The sequence below is a fragment of the Crocuta crocuta genome, unplaced genomic scaffold (genome assembly GCF_008692635.1).
Source record: "Crocuta crocuta isolate KB4526 unplaced genomic scaffold, BGI_CrCroc_1.0 scaffold176, whole genome shotgun sequence".
Lineage (NCBI taxonomy): Eukaryota > Metazoa > Chordata > Mammalia > Carnivora > Hyaenidae > Crocuta > Crocuta crocuta.
This window is the reverse complement of record NW_027531905.1, coordinates 9,576,459-9,598,712: the sequence shown is the minus strand read 5'-3', so window position 1 is coordinate 9,598,712 and position 22,254 is coordinate 9,576,459. Positions and strand designations below refer to the sequence as shown.

The following is a 22,254-nucleotide window of genomic DNA, read 5'->3' as shown; positions in this document are numbered from 1 at the left end:
GTCGATATAATAAGAAGCAAAGAGCAACAAAAACTAGTGCTTCTTTGCCTGAAACCAACCTGATATTAACTGAGTTGTTCAGTCACACTAAATATGAGGTAGCAGACCTCAGATTTTAATGCCGGTTGGTTTGAACCAAAGCCCGTGTGTCATCTCAAAGGGACACTAAAGACTGAACACTGGGGTAACTTTTAACTAAACACCTCACAGAAATTTGAACATAAATGATGCGATATCATAGGCATAAAAACAGTACTACTTAAATTTATGAAAGCATTTAAAATATGAAATATACAGAAGGGATTGTCTCACTACGGAGTTCACAGAAAATGTTTTCTTCCTTCTACTCTCCCATATTTTCCAAATTTTCTCTAGTAAGCAAAAAGAATTTTACAGCAAGAAGGAAAGGCATTTTCCTCCTTTAGAGATAGAAGTGGTATCTGTTGCACTAGACTGCCATATAAGAGAATTCACTGTATCCATCCAACCCACAACACCGAAATAATCAAGCTGCATGGGAAAGGCCATTTTTAAATCAGACTTCTATCTACTCAATAACAAAATCTACTGACATGTGTGAGAACTATATTGCAGCACTGGGACAACTCAGAATAGAACACTCTGTGACTTTTAATACACTTCAAAATGTTCCACCTTCTTTTCCCTATTTATGATGACTTTTAATGCTCTGTAATATATTATAGTCAAAATACCTTTTTAACACAAACTAAATAAGAAACCGACCAAGGTCTTCTCTGTGCCTACCTGAGCTAGAGTATCTTTGTTATTCAGAGACCTGCAAATTTATACTAAATTTGATCACATATAGATTTTTTTTGCTGTCTTCCTTAATATACAAATATTGGGGTGGGGGGGAGCAAATATCCATACAGTGAAGTAAGGGGTAATTAAAATGTATATTATTCAGGTACTGTATTACAAAACTAACAGTTTTCTGTATATATATATATAATATATATATATATATATACATATANCAACATTTACGGACGCTAACCGACTAAGAGGCTAATAACCAAATAAACCCAAAAGAATAATTTCACTTTTACTTTCTCTTTCATACAGATTAAAGTTATACTTCACTTTTTAGGAAGATTTTATATGTAATTTTGTTATAATATGGTGTTTCAATTGTTCTGTAAATTAGGAATTTTCTTTATGCAAATTGCTTCATGGCCTTTTTCTGTTTCAGAGCTAAGACAAGGGGAAAGAAAAGGAAGAGAAAAATCAAAGGAAATTATTTCTATACTATAACAAACAAAAAATATACACTTGAAATTCTTTAACTGATAATTCTACATGTAACTTTCGAAGATACTAGAAAAACTGTAACAACGTGTGTCACACAGTGCAGAACTCAGTAAGTCTCTGTTGCTATAGCTTACGTAAAAAGCAATGAAGGGCCTGGTCCTGATTTCCACATTAACCCACCCTCATACAGAAGAACTATCCCGGCTCTAAAGTTACAAAAGTCAACCTCTCCCTTCTTTGCCCTCAGAGAAAATAAGCCAGGCTGCCATGACAACCTCTGTTCCAAACAGCCCTCCACGGAGCCATCCTGCAGAAATCTAGGGTTCAGTACAGCTGCCGTGCCAGATGCAGACAAAATACAGACCTCTTCACTATAAAAGAAAAAAAATATAAAATAGTTAGTATCTTCTGGCAATCTAACTTTGAAAAAAACATTTTGATATTTAACAAAATATCAAAGTGATTACAGGGTAACAATTTAAATTCAAGTTAGACTCTGTAAATATTAATAATATCATAAGATTATCCCCTATCTGAGGATAAAAAACAGAAATAATGTTATTAAAATGAAGAGGGCAAGAATTCTTTATTACTTAAAAACCTGTAAAAGATAAAGTACAATACAATGACAATAAATTCCTTTAAAATATGGTAAACCTGATAAAGACTTAAATGTCTTAAAAGCAGTAACAAATTATTTTGCTGAATTCAGCAATAAACTTTAAACTGTATTAAAATACTCTTTAAATGCATATTAAACTTTATTAAAGTCGTTTTAAAAGTGTTACTATGGCATTATCGATATCCCTATAGCTTAATTTAAGCTTAATAATCAAAAGGTATCTGAAACAAATAATACTCAAGGTATACTAAATGGAGCTTAAACTACATCATTATATGTAAGATAAAAATTCATTCTCAAAAGAATTCTTTGGAATTCTCTATTACATATCACCTAATTTTAAATCATCTGCAAAATTATCGAATGACATCATACAAAGCAAAAGAGAAAAGTAGCAGCCTAGGGACAAAAAGGTGGAAACTGAGTCTAAATGGACCAGAAGCCGGAAAGGACATGAAAGAAATGGTGACTTCGTCTGTAACTGAGTAGACAGAGACCAGGCCCAGAATGTTTAAGTGGGCACTGAGAATGTCAAGGAAATAGGTGGAGCCCCTGAAGAGCTGAATTAAGGAGCTCTAAGAGCAGAAGTACATTCCAAAGATTTTACCCAGTAATAGTATACAGGATGGATTAGAACCAAAAAAATTAGCAAAGATGGGGTTTAAATACAAAAATTTTTTGAGGTCCAGAGGGAAAAAAAGGAACCTGTAGCAGGCGAATTCAAACTTCTACGTCAATCAATTTGGTCATTTCTGTAGGCTCCTATATCTATCTGTGACCTATCTCTTGCCACTCTGAATCGACACCTCTGGTCTTCTCTGCAAGCTAGTCCTCCAGCTTTAAACACTCCCCTCATGCCTCCTATCTTCTTTTATATAATTCATGCTCATCCTCTGAGATTTAGTTTAAGCTTCAGTCACTTCATTAACCTTTCCTTCCAATCTTACTTCTAAACTCCAAACCTCTGGGCCCTACCGTATCCTGGGATATCTCTGCCATAAAATGTGTTCTGCTTGTCATAATTCTCCAGTAAAATGTGAATTCAATGACAAAAACTACATCTTTGTAAACCATAACCCTAGGACCTGAAACCATATGACACTAAATCTATGAATGAGCTAAGATAATCTACTGGGGAGTAAAGCAGGATAAGCATAACAAAGTTATTAGTTTAACAAGCATAGAATAGCTACAGTGAGAACAGAAAGGTGCAAGAATACCACACATGGCCCGCAGCAAAGGAAAAGAAAGGGACCTCAGAAGATGAAACAGCACGGCGCTCTGCATTTACCAATCGAATCATTCTTCTCTAAAAATAATAACCACCATAAGCACAAGAGAATTACCCATGTAATAGCTGACAGTAAGAATTAACCAAAAATAGAAGGTGGGGGTGCCTGGACAGCTCAGTTGGTTAAGTGTTCAACTCAGTTTTGGCTCAGGCCATGCATGATCTTGTGGTTTGTGAGATCAGGCCCCACGTGTGACTCTGTGCTGACAGTGTGTAGCTTGCTTAGGAATCTCTCTCCCTCTCTCTCTGCTCCTCCCTTTCTTCTCTCAAAAAATAACTAAATAAACATTTTAAAAAAAAAGAATAGAAGGTGGACAGCAGAAGGTCAAACAGTTTTTAGATGGTATCTATTATAAACTTTTTTTTAAATTTTAATGTTTTATTTATTTCAGAGAGAGAGAGAGAGAGATATCAGGGGAGGGTCAGAGAGAGAAGACACAGATTCCGAAACACGTTCCAGGCTCTGAACTAGCTGTCAGCACAGAGCCCAAAGCGGGGCTTGAACCCACGAGCTGTGAGATCATGACCTGAGCCGAAGTCGGAGGCTTAACCGACTAAGCCACCCAGGCGCCCCTATTATAAACTTTTTAAGGGGTTAAAAGTAGGGTTCATCGATGGCAGTCAGCAAATCAAATCAGAACCCAAGTAAGAAACTGGGAAAATTCTTGGTTAAGATAAAAGTCAAAACGGACAGGTATAAATGTACAAATGAGATAAGTGGAAAAGATTAAGTTGTGATGCAAGAGTGATATTTTATAGTTTCAAATTTTTAAAGGGGAAACATTTTGAGCAATAATGAAGTCCACAATATGGTTGAAAGTTGAGGGATAGAGAAGGATTCGAGAAGGAGAAGGTACAAGGTCAAGAAGCTGATAGAAGGGAGGTAATCATGTTCAACTAGAGGAGACAGCAGAGAATTAAGAAAGGCAGCAAAATGTATTGGAAGAAGAAAAGTCTGAACTGTGGAATGACCTGGACTTTAAAGTTAAGAGAAGTTGTTCAAATGAAAGGTAGGAGAAAAAGAAATGAAAAACTATTACTCTAAGGAATATGGAAGTCCCTTCTTAACTCAGCACAGTTAGGAAGGATGATGTGTTGCAGAAGAAAATTAAGTTGCAGTTAGTAAAAGAAGGTAGAGTTTACTACACAGAAAACCTGACAGACTCCACCAGAAGCCTATTAACACTGATCCATGAATTCAGCAAAGTTGCAGGGTACAAAATCAACGTACAGAAATCAGTTGCATTTTTATACAACAACAATGAAGCAACAGAAAGAGAAATCAAGAAACTGATCCCATTCACAGTTGCACAAAAAAACCATTAGATACCTAGGAATAAACCTAACCAAAGACTTAAGAGATCTGTATGATGAAAACTATAGAAAATTTATGAAGGAAATTGAAGAAGACACAAAGAAATGGAAAAACATTTCATGCTCATGGATCAGAGAATAAATACTGTTAAAATGTCATTACTAACCAAAGCAATCTACACCTTCAGTGTAATCCCAATTAAAATTGCACCAGCATTCTTCTCAAAGCTAGAACAAACTATCCTAAAATTTGTATGGAACCACAAAAGACCCCAAATAGCCAAAGTAATATTGAAGAAGAAAACCAAAACGGGAGGCATCACCATCCCAGACTTTAGCCTCTACTACAAAGCTGTCATCATCAAGACAGTATGGAATTGGCATAAAAACAGACACATAGACAAATGGAATAGAATAGAGAACTCAGAAGTGGACCCACAAATGTATGGCCAACTAATCTTTGACAAAGCAGGAAAGAGTATCCAATGGAAAAAAGACAGCTTCTTTAACAGAAGGTGCTGGGAGAACTGGACAGCAACATGCAGAAGAATGAAACTAGATCATTTTCTCACACCATGCACAAAAATAAACCCAAAATGGATGAAGGACCTGAATGTGAGACAGGAAACCACCAAAACCCTAGAGGAGACAGCAGGAAACAACCTCCTTGACCTCTACTGCAGCGATTTCTTACTTGACACATCCTCAAAGGCAAGGGAATCAAGAGCACAAATGAACTATTGGGACCTAATCAAGACAAAAAGCTTCTGCATGGCAAAGGAAACAACCAATAAAACTAACAGGCAACTAATGGAAAGGGAAAAGAAAGTTGCAAATGACATATCAGATAAAGGGCTAGTATCCAAAATCTATAAGGCATTCACCAAACTCCAACCCGAAAAACAAATAATCCAGTGAAAAAAATGGGCAGAAGACATGTACAGACACTTCTCCAAAGGGACATCCAGATGACCAACAGACACATGAAATGAGGCTCAGCATCCCTAATTATCAGGGAAATTCAGATCAAAACCACACTAAGATACCACCTCATGCCAGTCAGAGTGGCAAAAACGAACAAATCAGGAGACTATAGATGCTGGCGAGGATGTGGAGAAACGGGCACCCTCCTACACTGTTGGTGGGAATGTACTGGTGCAGCTCCTCTGGAAAACAGTGTGGAGGTTCCTCAAAAAATTAACACTAGAACTCCTCTATGACCCAGCAACAGCACTGCTAGGAATTTACCCAAGGGATACAGGAGTGCTGATGCATAGGAGCACATGTACCCCAATGGTCACAGCAGCACTCTCAACAATAGCCAAAACATGGAAAGAGCCTAAGTGTCCATCAACGGATGAATGGATCAAGAAGATATGGTTTATCTATACTATGGAATACTACATGGCAATGAAAAACAATGAAATCTGTAGCAACATGGATGGAACTTGAGGGTGTTATGCTGAGCGAAAAAAGTCAGGCAGAGAAGGACAGATACCGTATGTTTGCATGTGTAGGTGATTAGGAGGAACTTAATGGAAGACCATGGGGAGAAGGGGAAAAATAGTGGGGAGAGGGAGGGAGGCAAACCATGAGAGACTCTTGAATGCTGAGAACAAACTGAGGGTTGATGAGGGTAGGGGAGAGGGGAAGGGGGAGATGGGCATGGAGGAAGGCACTTGTTGGGATGAAGACTGGGTGTTACACGGAAACCAACTTGAAAATAAACTATTTAAGAAAAAAAAAGAAGGTAGAGTTTATAGACGAACTTTAAAGACACATGGCAGTTTATCCTCATTAGATCAAGGGTTCCAAATATCCCAGAGGATAGAGTTAGTGGGTTCACAATCTGGAGTAAAGTAGGCCTAGAATGAAGACTTGCTAAGTACCAGTGTCAACTGTCATTTAACTCCTCAGTAACCTTAACTGATAGATGGCTATTATTTCTGTTTCAATCTATAAACGGAGGCTAAGAGGAGTAGTTACTTTCCCAAAGTTTCACAGCAATTAAGTGGCAAAAATGGTGTATGGACCTCAGTGTGATGTACTCCTAAGTCCATGCTCCTGGATCACTCCATAATTCTTCTTTTCTCTATATTTGCATAAAGCTTTTACCCTTTTAGATGACAATCTGTAAATTACAGCATCTAGAAAATCAAGTTATTATCATTTACCAGATGCTAGTTGATTCACTGTAGCCCACTACAGCGTGACAGCCTAGTGCTTTAGCATGTGATTTTATTTCTTGTCTGATTTCTGCCCACCACGCATCTCGAGTTTCTGGTTCATCTGAAAGATAAATTTTATATCAGTTCACTACTCAATAGCACACTGTTTATATGACAAAGAAATGTTTAAAATAAACATATTCTGCAAGGCAAAGATGTACTGGTCTATAACAGATTTTTAAACTAACTTCACATGTTTAAAATGTTATTTCTCAAAATGCTTATTAACATTTTAATTTAATGCTGCTTCTCAGAAAGTTTAACATTCTAAAATTGATTGCTAGAAAATAAACCAACTATTTCTATCTGGTTTATTACTTTAGGGGGACATCGATAGGGACATATTTTATTAGATACAACTTCAAATGTAGACCCAGAGTTTCCAGACTCTAATCCTAAACTGAGAGAATATTCTATGTCTCACTCACCTCGCTCAGTGAACATTCTGAGTCATATCCATACATTTAAATTCTGATTTCATTTCCTGGTACCTATTTTTTATAACCCACTATATTCTAGGTTCTTTCCAAGGCAAAGATTTGTCAATGTTAAAAAAGAGAAAGCCATCTGTAGCCATCCTTGGGGGTCCTAAAGCAAAGTAACAAGAAATGAAGGGACCAGCCAATTCAAACCAAAGAGAGCAAATATTCTGAATTTAATACAAATAATTTGGTTAATGTACATAAGGACAAATTTCAGGTAGTACACTGTAACTCCATGTATGGTTCTGTAATTAAGAAAATGCCTTAGAATCACAGCATTGCATTATTTTTTAACACAGAGGAGTCCAATATTGTTCATAATGGAGCATTATAAATGGGGCATCTGGCACACATACTTCCTAATCACTTGCATTTAGCTGGAAACTACTGGTGAACAGCAGCTGCAAATTATAGTAACATTTTATGTGCAAAAATGTTAAAAACAGAAACAGTCTATAAGGAGCATAACCTAATTTGTTTCTTTTTATGGCCAATTCCATTTGGGAACAATTTGGGATAGGAAAAACCTAATCTAACTCTAAATAGGATGCTAAAATCTCATTGTAAATTTTTCACATAAAAGGCACTTATTAAAACTGAAAATCAAACAATCCCAAAACTTTCTTTTTTGAATTTCAGTATATACCTGGTTTTCAAAATATGATTTTTCTTTTAAATAAGTAGAATAAGTAGAATTATACTCACTAGTAGAATACTGAAGAGAGCAAAGTAAAGAAAGGTTAAAAGGCTTGTTATAGCTCACATTCTTAGGATGAAATTTTGTTTCCTCCACAGGGAGGAGAGATCAGCAAAAGAGAGAAATGAGGAGATAAGTGTCATAACTACAAATGATGTCAGCCAGTTCTTGTATTAAAGTTTTGGATCCAAGACAGAGCTACCCTAAAACTTCCTTTGAAGAAAAAAAAAAAAGAAAGCAAGAAAGCAGGAAAGCAGGAAAGGAGGAAAGAAGAAGGAAAGAAAGAAATGCAGACTCCAGGAAATTGAGGGGAAAGATCCAAATACGAGATAAAGTAAAGAAGAGAAATAGAAAAGACTACAACAATATGGTGTTAGCAATCAATATTATGAATTAAGAAATGTGTAAGACAATTAGGTGGCCCTATTTTGCACATACACTATTATATTAAAGAATTTCTTCATATTCCCCCTGCAATGTAGACATTAACAGCACAAATACATTTTCAAATCCATTCTCTCTTTTTTTATTTTTAAGACATACATGTTTCCTGACCAATTTGGGCATCTATTTAACATCCTTTCTTAATAAGGGCATTTTTATCATAAGACAAACTCTTGTTCATGTAGCTGCTCAGACTATCAAATTATTTATGATTCTCTGAAAACAGATATCACAAATAATAATAGAAATATATCTCAGTTTAGAAAATAACTATTTTCCCTGAAAAACACTGTAATATAAAGATTAATTTTTCTTTAAAAACCTTAGTAGAACCCACTATTTGCATTTTGAATCTTTCTGGAAGTTTAAAATATTATTTGCTAAGGCAAATAATTGTATACTATGTTTTTATAAAAACAGATTTTTCTCAAATTAGATTTGCCTACATCTCTGCCACAAGTAAGACGTGGTAGCTTTTCTATTTTAAAATAAGTTTCGTAGAAAGTAATATATAACTTTGTTTTCTAAATTAGTAAAACAAAATGGAGGAAACTACTTATTTTCAGTTCAGGATATATTTATTTAGGAATGGCCAGCATGTCTAAATGGAAAAGTATGTAATAATAATCACTATGAAATACATGTAACTACATAGAATACAAAGTCATTTACATCAAACTTACCTTGGTATAACACATAAAATAATCAGATAATTAAACCAAACGCTATGAAAGAATAAGTGGCTGATTAAAAAAAAAAAATCAACACAACAAAGGGCTGACTGCAGCGCAAGTGGAGCATTCATGTTCCTCTGACGAGGTCACAAGCAGCCTTTATTCTGACACATGAGCCACACAACCGCACATGGGGATGCCATTGGTGTATTTAATAAAGTATTTACACGTTTACTAGAAGCTAAAGAGTTACACAACATGGGAGCTAAGGAAGCAAATGGCATATGTCCACACTCCAAAGAATTCGTTAAATTTTGTTTTTGGCTTAAGCAAAAGCTCATAGAACAAAGGGTTTTGCAAAGCAGATTCAGCAGACAGGAGCCAGAAACAGTGGATATCTTGGCGCATGCTTGGATCAGGTGACGGTACAGACTGAAAACTATGGCAGCTCACTGAAATGGTTACAGAAAGTAATGGCCCTAGAGTCTAGGTGGAAGCAAGGCAAGCATACAGTAGGGAGCACTTAATCACAAACTAGGAACTGAATCAACAATAATTATCTACCACCGTAAGCAAGAAGCCAAAGGATGAATTTTTTGGCTATAAAATTTAGGGGTTGTTTAATTAAAATGACATTAAGAATAATCTACTTAATATCAAAAAAATTAAGTTTATCTTCAAAGCCTACATTATATTTATATCGGAGATGAGCCAAAGAATATTCACTTAGTAATTATGATTCAGCCTTATTATAACTATAAATTCAGAAATATCATAGTATTTAATCCCATAATGAAAATTTTAAAGCTTAAATACCTGCTAACTGTATTCTTATAGGAAATACATTGATTGAATTTGAACTGTTATTCACTCTCCAAAAGTCAAAACTGAGGATCTATCACACTCATATAAAAGGCAAAATAAAGAGTCTGGGTTAAAAATTTATGACAACTCTACATAGTACTCATGAAACTAGATACAATTTAGTCATTTGAAGCATATACAGCTGAGATGTGAAGGTCACAATTAATAAACATTTCAGAGATGCCAAGAAAAAATATTTTCACTTTAAATACCATGCTCCTCCAAACAATCCATAGAACTATTTATAATTATAAAAAGATCTCACTTTAGAAGGTATTAAAATTTATGTATTATATAAATTACATTTCATACTATTTTATATTTTCTAATATGGGTCAAAATTCTTCATAGATAATATCACAAATCTTTTAATATATCCTTTTATTTATAGGCATGCACTGGGCTCTAGGGCAATACCTCACTGATGCTTCTTTTACAGGTACTGTCTGCACACTTGGGTGACATCACAATTCTTTTTTATTACTGCTACTTTCTAGAGCATGGGCATAGCTTGATATCTTGCCATCTTTTTAACATTTTTATCTTATTTCTGAAGTACAGGTAAAACTGGTAAAGATTTCTAAAATGATAATAAAAGTTTATATCTCAGAAAGTAAAGAAGTGAACAACTCAATATAATATGCCTTTATAAAACGGAATCCCTCGGAGATTTTAGGCAATCACACACTTGCAACTAAGAAACACTGACTACCTAAAGTGTTCAATTGAATTCTATTTTTACATAAATCTGGAAGAGAATAATTCTGCCCTTGAAAAGCTTTTAATCTGATTGAGAGAAAAAAGAAAATGGTAATTATTCAATCTAATTTTTAAATAAACAAGAGGAGATAAAGTGTTGTGGGCTCAAATAAACATTTTTAATACAATGATAATCTATCTTGTTAATGGAAGCAAAGAAAAGCCACATTCTTAAACTCCTTAAAGTAATATTCCAACACAAAACAACTTACTGAAGAAGGTAAATTTCCCCTAATAAAATAGAAATTAGAGAGTTCAGGTTCAAGTGTGTATACCACCTCAAACTAGGTAGGGGATTCAGTACCAACCTAAGAAGAACAGTCCCATCATAGAATAAGTGATGTCCAAATTCAGAGCTGACAGCAAGTTGCAGTAATCTGGGATGTTAGGATGGTAGCTGGGATATAATCCATGTTAGATCAAACTGGAATCTTCTTTATTCATAAAACAAGTCAGATACATAAGTACTCCTTATCTGTGAGATTTCCCTCTTTATATATGGAGAGGAGATTATATATAACATTTACATACTATATTATAATGTAATTAATATCCAGTTATATTAGATATATATATAAAGAGTAAAATTTCAAATTAAGGAAATTACATATCTGACTTTTTTTTTTTTACAGATAATAAAGAATGGACAGTAATTGGTATCCAGTTACACTATATATAGACAGAAAAATTTTTATTACATTTATATGTTGCTTTACATATAAGGAGAAGCTCACACATTATTCATGTCATATTTACAAAGTCTTCTTGACCCCGATACATCTACTTCCTAAAACCCTTATTGAAATACTTAAACCAAAATCTGCTTAACTACTTTAGGCTTAGTTTTGCACACCTGCTTGTGAGTAGCTCTCAGATGGAGTAAAAATAACTACTGAGTAGAATTCAAGTTCCAAGAAAGCCTATCTCCATTTAACTATTACTACTACTACTACTACTATTGCTACTAGTACTAAACACACACTCACGCGCGTGCGCGCACGTGCATGCAAGCACAGCAAAACAGCATAAGGAACAGCCTACACTGGCTGCACAAATGGGGATCTGCCTGGCTGAACAATCGCGTTCCCAATCCCCAACATCCTGCTCAAGACATGGCAAGCACACCACGAACATCCACTGAATAGAAGATTTTTACTTAAAACTGAAAAAAATTTAGATTATCAGATATATATATGCTATAAATATTTCCCTATACATCAGTTGAGTCACATTTTTAATATGTTTAAAGTACATAAAATATGTTTAACGTAATTATACTTCTTTTTCTTGGTCTTAATTATTAATTTTTACCCCCGAAGTAAATATTCTGAACAATTACAATTCAGATGAGCAACAAAAAAAAAAGAATAACATTTTCTAAATTCAGACCACTAATCTAAAGCTTTCCTTAGCACTAGCAAAAGTTCATTTATTATATGACTGAGAACATCTTAAGTATAATATGTCCAAAAATCTACAATCTAAAATAATAAATAAGGGCACCGAGGTGACTCAATCAATTCAGCATCCAACACTTGATTTCAACTCAGGTCACAATCTCATGATTCATGAGTTCGAGTCCCACATGGGGCTCCACGGTGCCGGGTGTGGATCCTGCTTCAGATTCTCTCTCCCTCCCCTGCTTGATCTCTCTGACTCTCTCTCAAAATAAATAAACTTTAAAAAAATTTTTAATAATAAAACTCTTAAAATTTCTCAAAAGTTATCTAGTTTTAAACAAGCTGTTTTACTAACTCAGTACTTAAAACATTCACTCTTAAAAATACTGTCTAAGTTTGGAAGCTCTTTCAAAGTAGTATTTTTCAATCCACATTACATATCTTCTTTATATTTCCCCGTTACTTACTGATAAAATATCTAAACTCACATGCATCCTATAGAAAAAAAGAATAACAAATTTTCACCAGCTACACTGATGTTATTGCTAATTAAAAATTATAGGGGTGCCTGGGTGGCTCAGTTGGTTAAGTATCCAACTTTGGCCCAGGTCATGATCCCAGGTCGAGCCCCACGTCGGGCTCTGTGCTGACAGCTCAGAGCCTGGAGCCTACTTCGGATTCTGTGTCTCCCTCTCTCTCTGACCCTCCCCTGCTTGTATTCTGTCTCTCTGTCTCCCCAAAATAAATAAACATTAAAAAAAATTATATCCATAGGCTATCCAGAAATACTTTCAACGGTAAATTCAGAAGAAAGGTAAAAGAGATGATAGCCATTGACAATGAGCTAAGACTTTTAAAATCTACTCTAAGAAAATTTTTTACAACTCAATTTTCAAACAGACTTGGGTTTCCAAAAGATAAGGTTCAACCACTTATTGGGACTTTAGACTTGTAGCTGTGTCGGATAATCCTAATCTCTCTTCCTGTCAGAACAAAGTTGCCAAGAGGCAGTTTCACTTGCCACATTTCACTAATGACCAAGTACTGCTGATTTTACATTTAAAATATTTTATAAATTTACGGTTAAGAGTATAAGCCCTGAAGCCAGAGTAGTTAGGTTCATGCAGTAGCCCAGCAACTACCTATTTCACTTTGGGAAAATTGTTGTTTCATTTTGTTCATCCACAAAATAGGAAAAATGTCTACCTCAGAGCTCTGTCTTGAGAATTAAATGACCTACTACCCTGAAGCACTTATAAAAGTGCCTGGCACACAGTAAGTGCTCTATAAACTTTAGCTCTCCTATCGCCACCAAATCCATGGTCACTCATCTGGCCAGGAATACTACAGTCAACTAACTGGCCTCCCTGTCTCTCGTCCTGCTGCCTTTAAGTCCATTCGCCACGCTATAATCAATGAGCTAATACAAATGTGACCATGGGACACCCTGTCATTCCTATGCAGGCCCTGTTCCTGGCCTGTCACAACACAAGATTTGTACATGGTGCCTCCTCCTTCCAAACAGCAAGAGTCTTCTTGTCTTTCTCAGTCTGTTACCAAGCCAGAAACATAAGAAGCAAGATAAGAAAAGGCAATACTGTAATTTTAAAATAAATTTTCAGATAACTGAAGTTTTTGTTTTGGTTTGGTTTGCTTTGGTTTTTTTTCTTCTTTCTGCTCCATAAAAATACTTTCTATCACTGTAGTTAACACAACCTAGGAGAGCAAAGCAAGAGAAAAAGGGACATACAAAAGAAAAGCTGAACTAACCAAGGCATTCTGCATTCAATGTCAAACAATAGTGTGAAGTAACTATGTAAACATCATCAAACAAGTAGGCTAGGAAATTGTTTTGTAATACACTGCTAAAGTTTCAGACTACATTAAAAGAATGGAATAACATACCTCCCAAATACACTGTCTGGAATATAAATCCATGTGAATCTTCAAACTGAGCTCAAGCATCTCCATGTTTCCCTGCCGCATAGTTAATCATGCAGTCCTCTTTAATGCTGTATCCTGTACCACACCACACCACATCATACACCACATCACACAGTAAACCATTAACATGTTTTTCTAACCTCCCAGAATAGGACCTTTTTGTGAAAACAGGATGACTAGCATCTTTGCATACCTATTATCTAGAAAACAGAATGGCACAAAATAAACTCTAATAAATGCTTGCATGATGTATCATATTTCATGAGATACTATTGTGTAATAAAAATGTTTTCCTATATCTTTCCACATTTTAATGTTTCTGAAATAAGAATATCTAACAATTAATATGTTTAACATGGTAGTGTTTCTCTTTCCTCTTGGAAAGCTATCATTAACTGATGATACCTCACATGATAAATGGTATCAGAGAACCCAGGAAATACAGTATTAATAATTTCTATCATTAATAAAAATTATATATCATTTTTTTTTTTTTACTGACATGGTCAATTCTTGATTTTCTATGGTAATACAGGATAATAATGGCTAAATACTTCCTAATTACAGAGAATACATATATGATTTGAATACATTTATCAAATTTTTTTCAAAAGTATCACATTATTTTCCAAAACTAACATAAAAATCAATCTGATTTCTGAGTATGTACCATTACCATAAAGATTCTATTATCTTAGTCAAAAGCACAAAACTCGGAGGACATTAAACTGAAAGTGTCATCTTTTATCTTTTTTTTAAGATTTTATTTTTTTTTTAATTTTTAATGTTTATTTATTTTTGAGAGAGAGAGACAGAGTGTGAGCAGGGGAGGGTCAGAGAGAGAGGGAGACACAGAATCAGAAGCAGGCTCCAGGCTCTGAGCTGTCAGCACAGAGCCCGATGCGGGACTTGAACACATGAACTGTGAGATCATGGCCTGAGCTGAAGCTGGCCGCTTAGCCAACTAAGCCACCAAGGTGCCCGCTTTTTTTAAGATTTTAAAGTAATCTCTGCACCCAACAGGGAGCTCAAACTCACAACCCCAAGATCAAGAGTCACATGCTCTACTGACCGAGCCAGGTGTCCCTTATGTTCTTTTATTATTTCTGTAATTCATATCCATCTCTTTTAATACACTTACTACCTGACTTTATTTTAAATGATGGCAAGATATACTGCTTCCTCAACTGTGTCTCTCCTTGCCAAATTCTGTAATTCTGCTTACACGCGACTAAGTATTACATCTATACGATTTAACTGCTTTTCTACTTTCCAAGACTGTTCTACCATCTAACACACATCTCACTCTAAAACATCTTTGTCCTCATAAATTTTAAGCTCCTTAAATTATTAATGATCAATTTGTTCCCAAAGTCCTTTCTTTACATAATTAGGCTTCTTCTCTTCCTATACGCTAATCTGCTTAAGTTTTAAAAATATATTCTTATTATTATTCAATGAATCCAGCAGGGTATTTTTCCCTCTAAAAACTGAGTATAACATATTGCATTTAAAATTATTATTTTAACTTTAATCACTGTGACAACATATTGGCAAAAACTTGGACAGGAAACAGAGGTAATTTCCCTGAAGACTTACCAATTGATGTCCATCTAAATTTGCAAAGGTTGGACCTGATCAGATTGTTTACTAGACTGAACTTAGGTAAATCTGCATGATGAACATGAGTTACTTCATAGTCAAACATGCATTACTTACGTCAGAACTTACATCCTGGACTCCTAAGAACAAAAAAAGTTTATAATATTGAAAAGATTATGGGATATTATCTAAATGCTGAGCCTCTTGCTGTTTTTGTTTTTCTGTAAATAGATATACTTTCTGACACAAAGAACTGGTAAAATTCTTTAGGCAAAATACCAGCTTCTGATACTGAATCAAAATGGTTCTATTATTTAATTCCACAAATAAATAACATAAAAATTTAGATATTTATACTAAGAGAATATGTTTTTATCAAAAAGAAAAATTGGCTTTGACTCTAAACCACATCATCAGCTGTAAAGTTACCTTAGCTTCTCTAAATGCTACAAACTATATCCACATGTAAAGTTACTTAAAAAGAAAATTATATTCTCACATGGAAGGGGAAGGAAGGGAGCTTGTGAAAGCTGTTAATCCCCCCAAAATCTCTTACTTGCCCCATTTTGAAACACTTCTAGAATTATAAATTATAAATAAAAATGGTTATAGTTATACTTTCCTAGTATTTGTAGAATACTGAATATATTCAAACCTAAATAAAGTTTAAACATACTTTAAGCTTATCAAGTCTAGCCATTTAATACTCATATTTAACAATTAATATTTCTTTAATCATAAAGCTAATAAATGCCTATATCATTTACCCGATATGAAGAAACTATCAAAATGTAATAAATAGAATTTAAATTTAACATTCTGAAAGCTAATTATCTAACATAAGCCATTTATAATTTATGGTATTTCTATGGTTTTGGTTCATTTTAGCTAACACATTTTTATATTTGCATTTCCATGGGAACTGTAAGAGTTATAACATATGTACTGCGGAATGTATCTGTATAACTGAATTGACAGTAAACCTATTTAATCTAGAACATTTCTAAAAACTTCACTGAGCTGCCATAATTTTTGTCAGCATATGTAGTACTGAATGACCATCAAAATACCTGAATTGAAACTATTCCAGTCTAGCAGTTTGTAAGATCTTGTGTTACCCATAATTCCGACAAAGGCTGAGTTCAAAACAGCAAATTAGTAGATCAGTTTTAGGTGCAGAATAGTAGGAAAAAAACAAAAAACACTACAAACAAGAACACAATTGACAACACCACTTGACAGGAACTGGAAAGACACAGACAGCAGAATTAATAAGAAGTAGAAATAGAAAGAGAAGAAGGAGCATACTATCATAATCTAACATCAACTAAAGTGTAATTATTTAAGATAATGACCTTGATTTTTAAAACCACCCCATTCTTTTCCTTGTTGTATATATCATGTTTGCTTAATATTTAACAAAGGAGAAAATTCTAAAAGAACTAACTCCAAAATAATAACCCATAGTTAGCAGGTGGTAGTGGTTTTAAAATAAGATTTTTTTTCCTTCTACACTCAGTGTTAAAATAAAAATTTCCCATATTCACTAGTCAAAAAATAACTGCAAGATTTATCTGAGAGTGCAAATACAGCACCTTTAACATTAGCACATGCATCTCAATCCATTGTAAGTTTCTCTCAGCAGAGTAACTCAGTGTCATAAAATGAATACATCATCACCATGGTAGATGCTAATCTAGAGTTCTTTTTTTCAACATCCAGCTTTTTTCAACAAATTAAATCTTTTTCATAAATAATTACTTCTGAAATATTAAGAACATTAAGAAATGTTCTTAAGAAAATGTTCTTTTTTAGTGCATAATACACATATAAAACAACCCAAAAATGTGATATTTATATCAAAGTAATATAATATTGAAACCATTAGAATATACAGTTAATATGTATTTAACTGAAAATAAAACAAAATTAAAATATAACTTTTTGTCATTAAAAGCATTTATATGTCTATGCCCATAACTGTTTGGAAAATAGCACATTAATAACTGAAAATTTTTGAACTTTCATATGAATTGAAAAAATACTCTGAAAGGGGAGGAAAGGAAGAGAATGGATAAGCTGATAGTTACAATACACAAATTATGTTCTGTAGTATGGAATACGGTTTTCTTCCCTGAGCCTAGATTCTTACATTTTCATACCACTAGAATAAACTGGCCAGTATGATAAACCCTATAAAAAAGTTTGTTGTAAAAAGCAATGTGATTTTAAATACAGCTCTCTACTTATTTAAATCACCCTTGTTTGTTCTCCCAGACTCTATAGCTTACTCAGAGTACATGGAAGCAACAATCAAATCAAAATGTTTTCAGTAAACAGAAGATACCACCAACAGTTAAATATATTCCTGAAACCATGTTAGGAGCTTATCAGTGGGTGCCAGCTATCAAAACATTTGAGTCAATGGTGCATAGAAACACAGGTAACAAGCCTTGGGTCACACAGTTAACGTCAGGTATATTAACTCAGTATTTCCTTGCCCTTTCCAAATAATTCAAGTTCCCAAACACAAAGATATGGAACTTGCAGGGTCTTCAATGTTTCAATACATTAAACTGGCATCATTCTTTATATGCCTTTGATTACTGCAGAATATACAATACTACATGAAGAAAAGACCTCAGACTGACCAGAAAAAATAAGGAACAGCGGAAAAAAATAATAAACCAGAGAAGAAAAAGAGAAAACTAATGCTTAAAATATGTATTTGTTCAGCTTCAGAGTTAAGCAATCCTAGCTGCTTTTCCTCTCCTGAAATCTCATTCAGGGTCTGGAAAAAGTTCAATTCTGTTTCTCTGTAATTATTAACTCAAATGACATCAAACTGCTTTTACTCTTTTTTTAATTTAAAAAAACCGCATTAACGTTTTTTTAAATTTAAAAGGATGGTAATGCTCTGTATTCTCAAAATCACGATCAACAGTGTTTTACAGAAAATGGTTTCAAAGCATTTTAGTCATTTTGTACTGTCAGTACAAGCCTCAGGAAGAGGTTATTGGAAGTGACAATTCAAAAATTTCAAAAACATGTATGCGTATATGCCAAATAAGGATACTAACATAACTTAGGTTTAGGGTATGTCATCAAAATAAAAAGTGACTTGAATGACTTACTGGGAACCCAGTCAATGAGAGATGCAAGAACATGCTCCAAACGGAAAGTTTCTACCACACTTCCCATGCTTATTTTATATTTAGAGAAACCACCAAAGCAATTCCTAATACCAACTGAGACTGGTAAATGCCTTTCTTCTTTTATAATCATGGCCCCATGTTTTAAAGAAGTGACCTACTAGCCTTACCTGTTCGCTTATATAGAACAAATAGCTACAGAAAAGAAACCAAGAAAGCAGACAGCACTTTTTTTTTTTAAATTCTTAGACAATACACAATGTTTACAATTAAATTTCAAAAGAACACTTGTTTTTAGGAATAAGGAAACAACTAAAATAACCTACAAAAAGTTATTGCTAATGAAAACAATTAACATCTTAAGATAATGGCTGTAATGGTCAAACTGTAAAAATTTATTATTGGTCTGGGTCAAATAGCTGACTCAAGTTAATTTCAGGATTCCTTCAAAGCGATATCTAGGTCAAAAATGAATCAAAATTTGTTTAAATAAAAAAGCATCTAAAATATACTTCCACTTATTTAATTAGTTTTAATTAAAATTACTGCAAATACTTAAAGCAACATGTGCCAGTTTATACTTTCTTTTTCATTTCTCTTTTCAGATAGATTTGATTCTTCTAAAAAAGTACAAAAATCAATTTTAATAACCACAGTTAAAGTAAATGAAACACTGAAAACAAACTTTTAAGGAACATACCAGGATTGTGGATACGATCCAAAAGCTTCACAGAGCGTGCACTAACAACACCCCCAACATGCACGAGAAATCCAGGAGGAAATGCCGTCAAGGTAAAAAATGGAAATTCCTAGTAGAAAGAAAGGGGGAAAATATAACTGACCATCTGTAAAGTACAAAAAATGTGCTTGTTAAAAAGTCTGATCTCCTCAGATTATATTCATACTATGAGATATGAATTCTATCCCTTAACAAAAGGCTACCAGTTATGCATTACACATCTCTATAAGTTTTCTTGGATGTTTGGAGTTCCTAATCTATTTTCCTATATATATCATGTTATACACACTCCAAACCCTCTTTTTATCAATTCTTAGTGAAAAAAAAAGTTTCTCAGAGTTTCAGTTTGAGATACTTGAACACATTCTTCCTTTCTCTCTATCTCTTATGCTGATGCAAAGTCACAGTGAGATGAGGGGACTCCCCTGCCCTTCTACCTCGTGTCTGCCTCGCAGTGGGGCAGACCCCTCCTCACATACACACGCCCAATTATAGGCTACAGGTGAAGACTCTGAAGGCCTGGTGCAAGCGATCTATAAGAATGTGGGACAGAGGGAAAAGTGAGAGAATGGGCAGTGTGAGTTAAGAGATTCACAGAAAAGTGAAGGGCAAATACCAAGTTGAAGTGTGCAGAGAATCACTGTGTGAGGTGCTGCTCTATCAACACCAGAGCAGCAGGAGAAACATAAATGTATGTTAAGGAAAAGGGAGAAATATGTAGATGACAGCAAGGGAGAAAGTAAAATTCCACAAGTTCTTCCAAGTTTTATTCTTCCCTTCTTGCTCAAGGATATCTTTCAATCTCATCAATATAGAGGCATGAGAGAAACTCATTGAAATAGCACCCGGGGAAGAAAGGGAAGCTCCCATGGCTCTCTAAATATGGACGCCTCTCAAATTACACAAACTGGATGCAAGAAAGGGAAATTTAATATCCGACTCATCTGGCTACAAGATTAATGTAGCTCACTTAACCAAAAATCACTTACCAGTAGCCTCAGCTATTCAGAACTTAACTAAGAACTGGAAAATAAGCAAAACAGAACTCTCAACAGTCAAAAAAGAACTGTTATAGTTCCAAGTACTTGATTCATAAGAGATCCCTATAGATCATATCCACAATATGATGTACAATAATTATATACATATCATTTTAGCAGCATATTTTAAAATCTATCAGTATCTTTTTTTCTGGATCACAGTAGATTAAGTACAGTAAATGAAAGCTGGGAGATAAAGAGATACAGAGTACTACTGGAAGCAGGCACATCAAAGCAGCAAGTACTGACTGAGTGCTTAAAGCATGGAGAATACAAACTCACCAAAGCATAATTCACAAAGCACAGCAACTTGGAGTCATTTAGCACAAAGGCAAACGGTCCTACACACTTGAGTAACCCATAATATAAAATACATATATACATGTGTCTGTATCTATAGACACACATGAATTTAGAAATAAATTCAGGCAGAATTTAAAAATAATCTTTAAATTAACAAGGGTAAGAAAAACCTAGGCTACATTAAAAAAAATAATAAAAATCAATCTAGGGAAATGGATAAGTTTGGCCCAGGTGAGAGGCAAAAGGAAAAAAACAAAAAGATAAGAGACTCCAATTACATTATTATAAAATGTTCAGTCAAAATGCTTCCTTATTTCCACCTGAATTTTTTAAATGTAAATTTTAAGTGGGAAATATGTAAGTAAGCTTATGCTATGAGAAATTTAAGTATTTTAAGTATTTCGGTCTCCTGGATTTTTTTTTCAATTTTAAGTATACAGTTTTTAAATTTCCTCAAAACGCTGAGGTCATAGTATAAAAAAAAACACTTTACATTTATCTTTATATTTAAACATTTTGAATATTTTGGACAAGAGACACTGGAAATAAAATTTTTATAAGCTACATGGAAAGCTGTACTTCCTTTTAATATTGAGAATTAAGTTAGGTAAATTCACATATTGGAAAACATGTGCATATCAGAATTTAGATAAGGGGTGCCTGAATGGCTGAGTTGGGTAAATATCTGACTCTTGATTTCGGCTCAGGTCATGATCTCACGGTTTGTGAGTTCAAGCCCCGCATCGGGTACAGCCTGCTTGGGATTCTCTTTCTTCCCCCCTCTCTCTCAAAATAATAATAATAATAATACTTTTTAAAAATAACTCCAAAAAAAACAAAAAAGAATTTAAGTAAGTTTAAAAATGAACCTAAATGCTTTTTCTACTTGAGATTCTGAGTCTTCTCCCAAATTCCAGAAGACGGATAAAGAGACAAGAGGGAAAGCATCATACTAGTGCTGGTGGTCACAGCAGAAAAAAGAAGGGGAAAGGCTGCCCAAAGACATGGACACCCACTCTGGCAACTTAAAACTCTGTCCTACACATCCCCAGTTCATCCAATTAGCACAACTACTCTAATACACAATATTTAACCTATAGTAAATAAAAATGGCATTGCTATTGAACCAAAACTGATAATTCTCTCAGAAGAACTGCAGCTGACAGACTGTTAAATACCTCTCATCTCCACCCAATCACTAGTGACTACTATGGGGTACCTACAAAGTGCCAGCCCTCTGCAAAGTATCTTTAAAAAAGGCTTTATAATCTTTCCCACACCCTAAAGTAAGAGTCAAGAGGGCCTAGACTCTACATGAGCAACAAACCTTATTATCTGGCTTCTTGTCATTTCTGATTACAACAGTGATGCAAGGAGCTGGTTTTAATCTCTAGTCTATCATTACACCTGATGAATTTATAGGTTCT

General features: G+C 34.4%; 1 protein-coding gene across 7 annotated transcripts in view; it reads right to left on the bottom strand.

The window, feature by feature from the left end:
- C2CD5 (C2 calcium dependent domain containing 5) overlaps positions 1-22,254 on the bottom strand; it is a 100,615-nt gene that overhangs the window by 35,785 nt on the left and 42,576 nt on the right. For all 7 annotated transcript variants that reach the window (XM_077774455.1, XM_077774449.1, XM_077774450.1 and 4 more), the window contains 3 exons: positions 19,446-19,554; positions 6,674-6,788; positions 1,548-1,643 (listed from right to left, as the gene is read on the bottom strand). In XM_077774455.1, the coding sequence (XP_077630581.1) occupies positions 1,548-1,643; positions 6,674-6,788; positions 19,446-19,554 (320 nt within the window). The remainder of the gene's footprint in view (positions 1-1,547; positions 1,644-6,673; positions 6,789-19,445; positions 19,555-22,254) is intronic.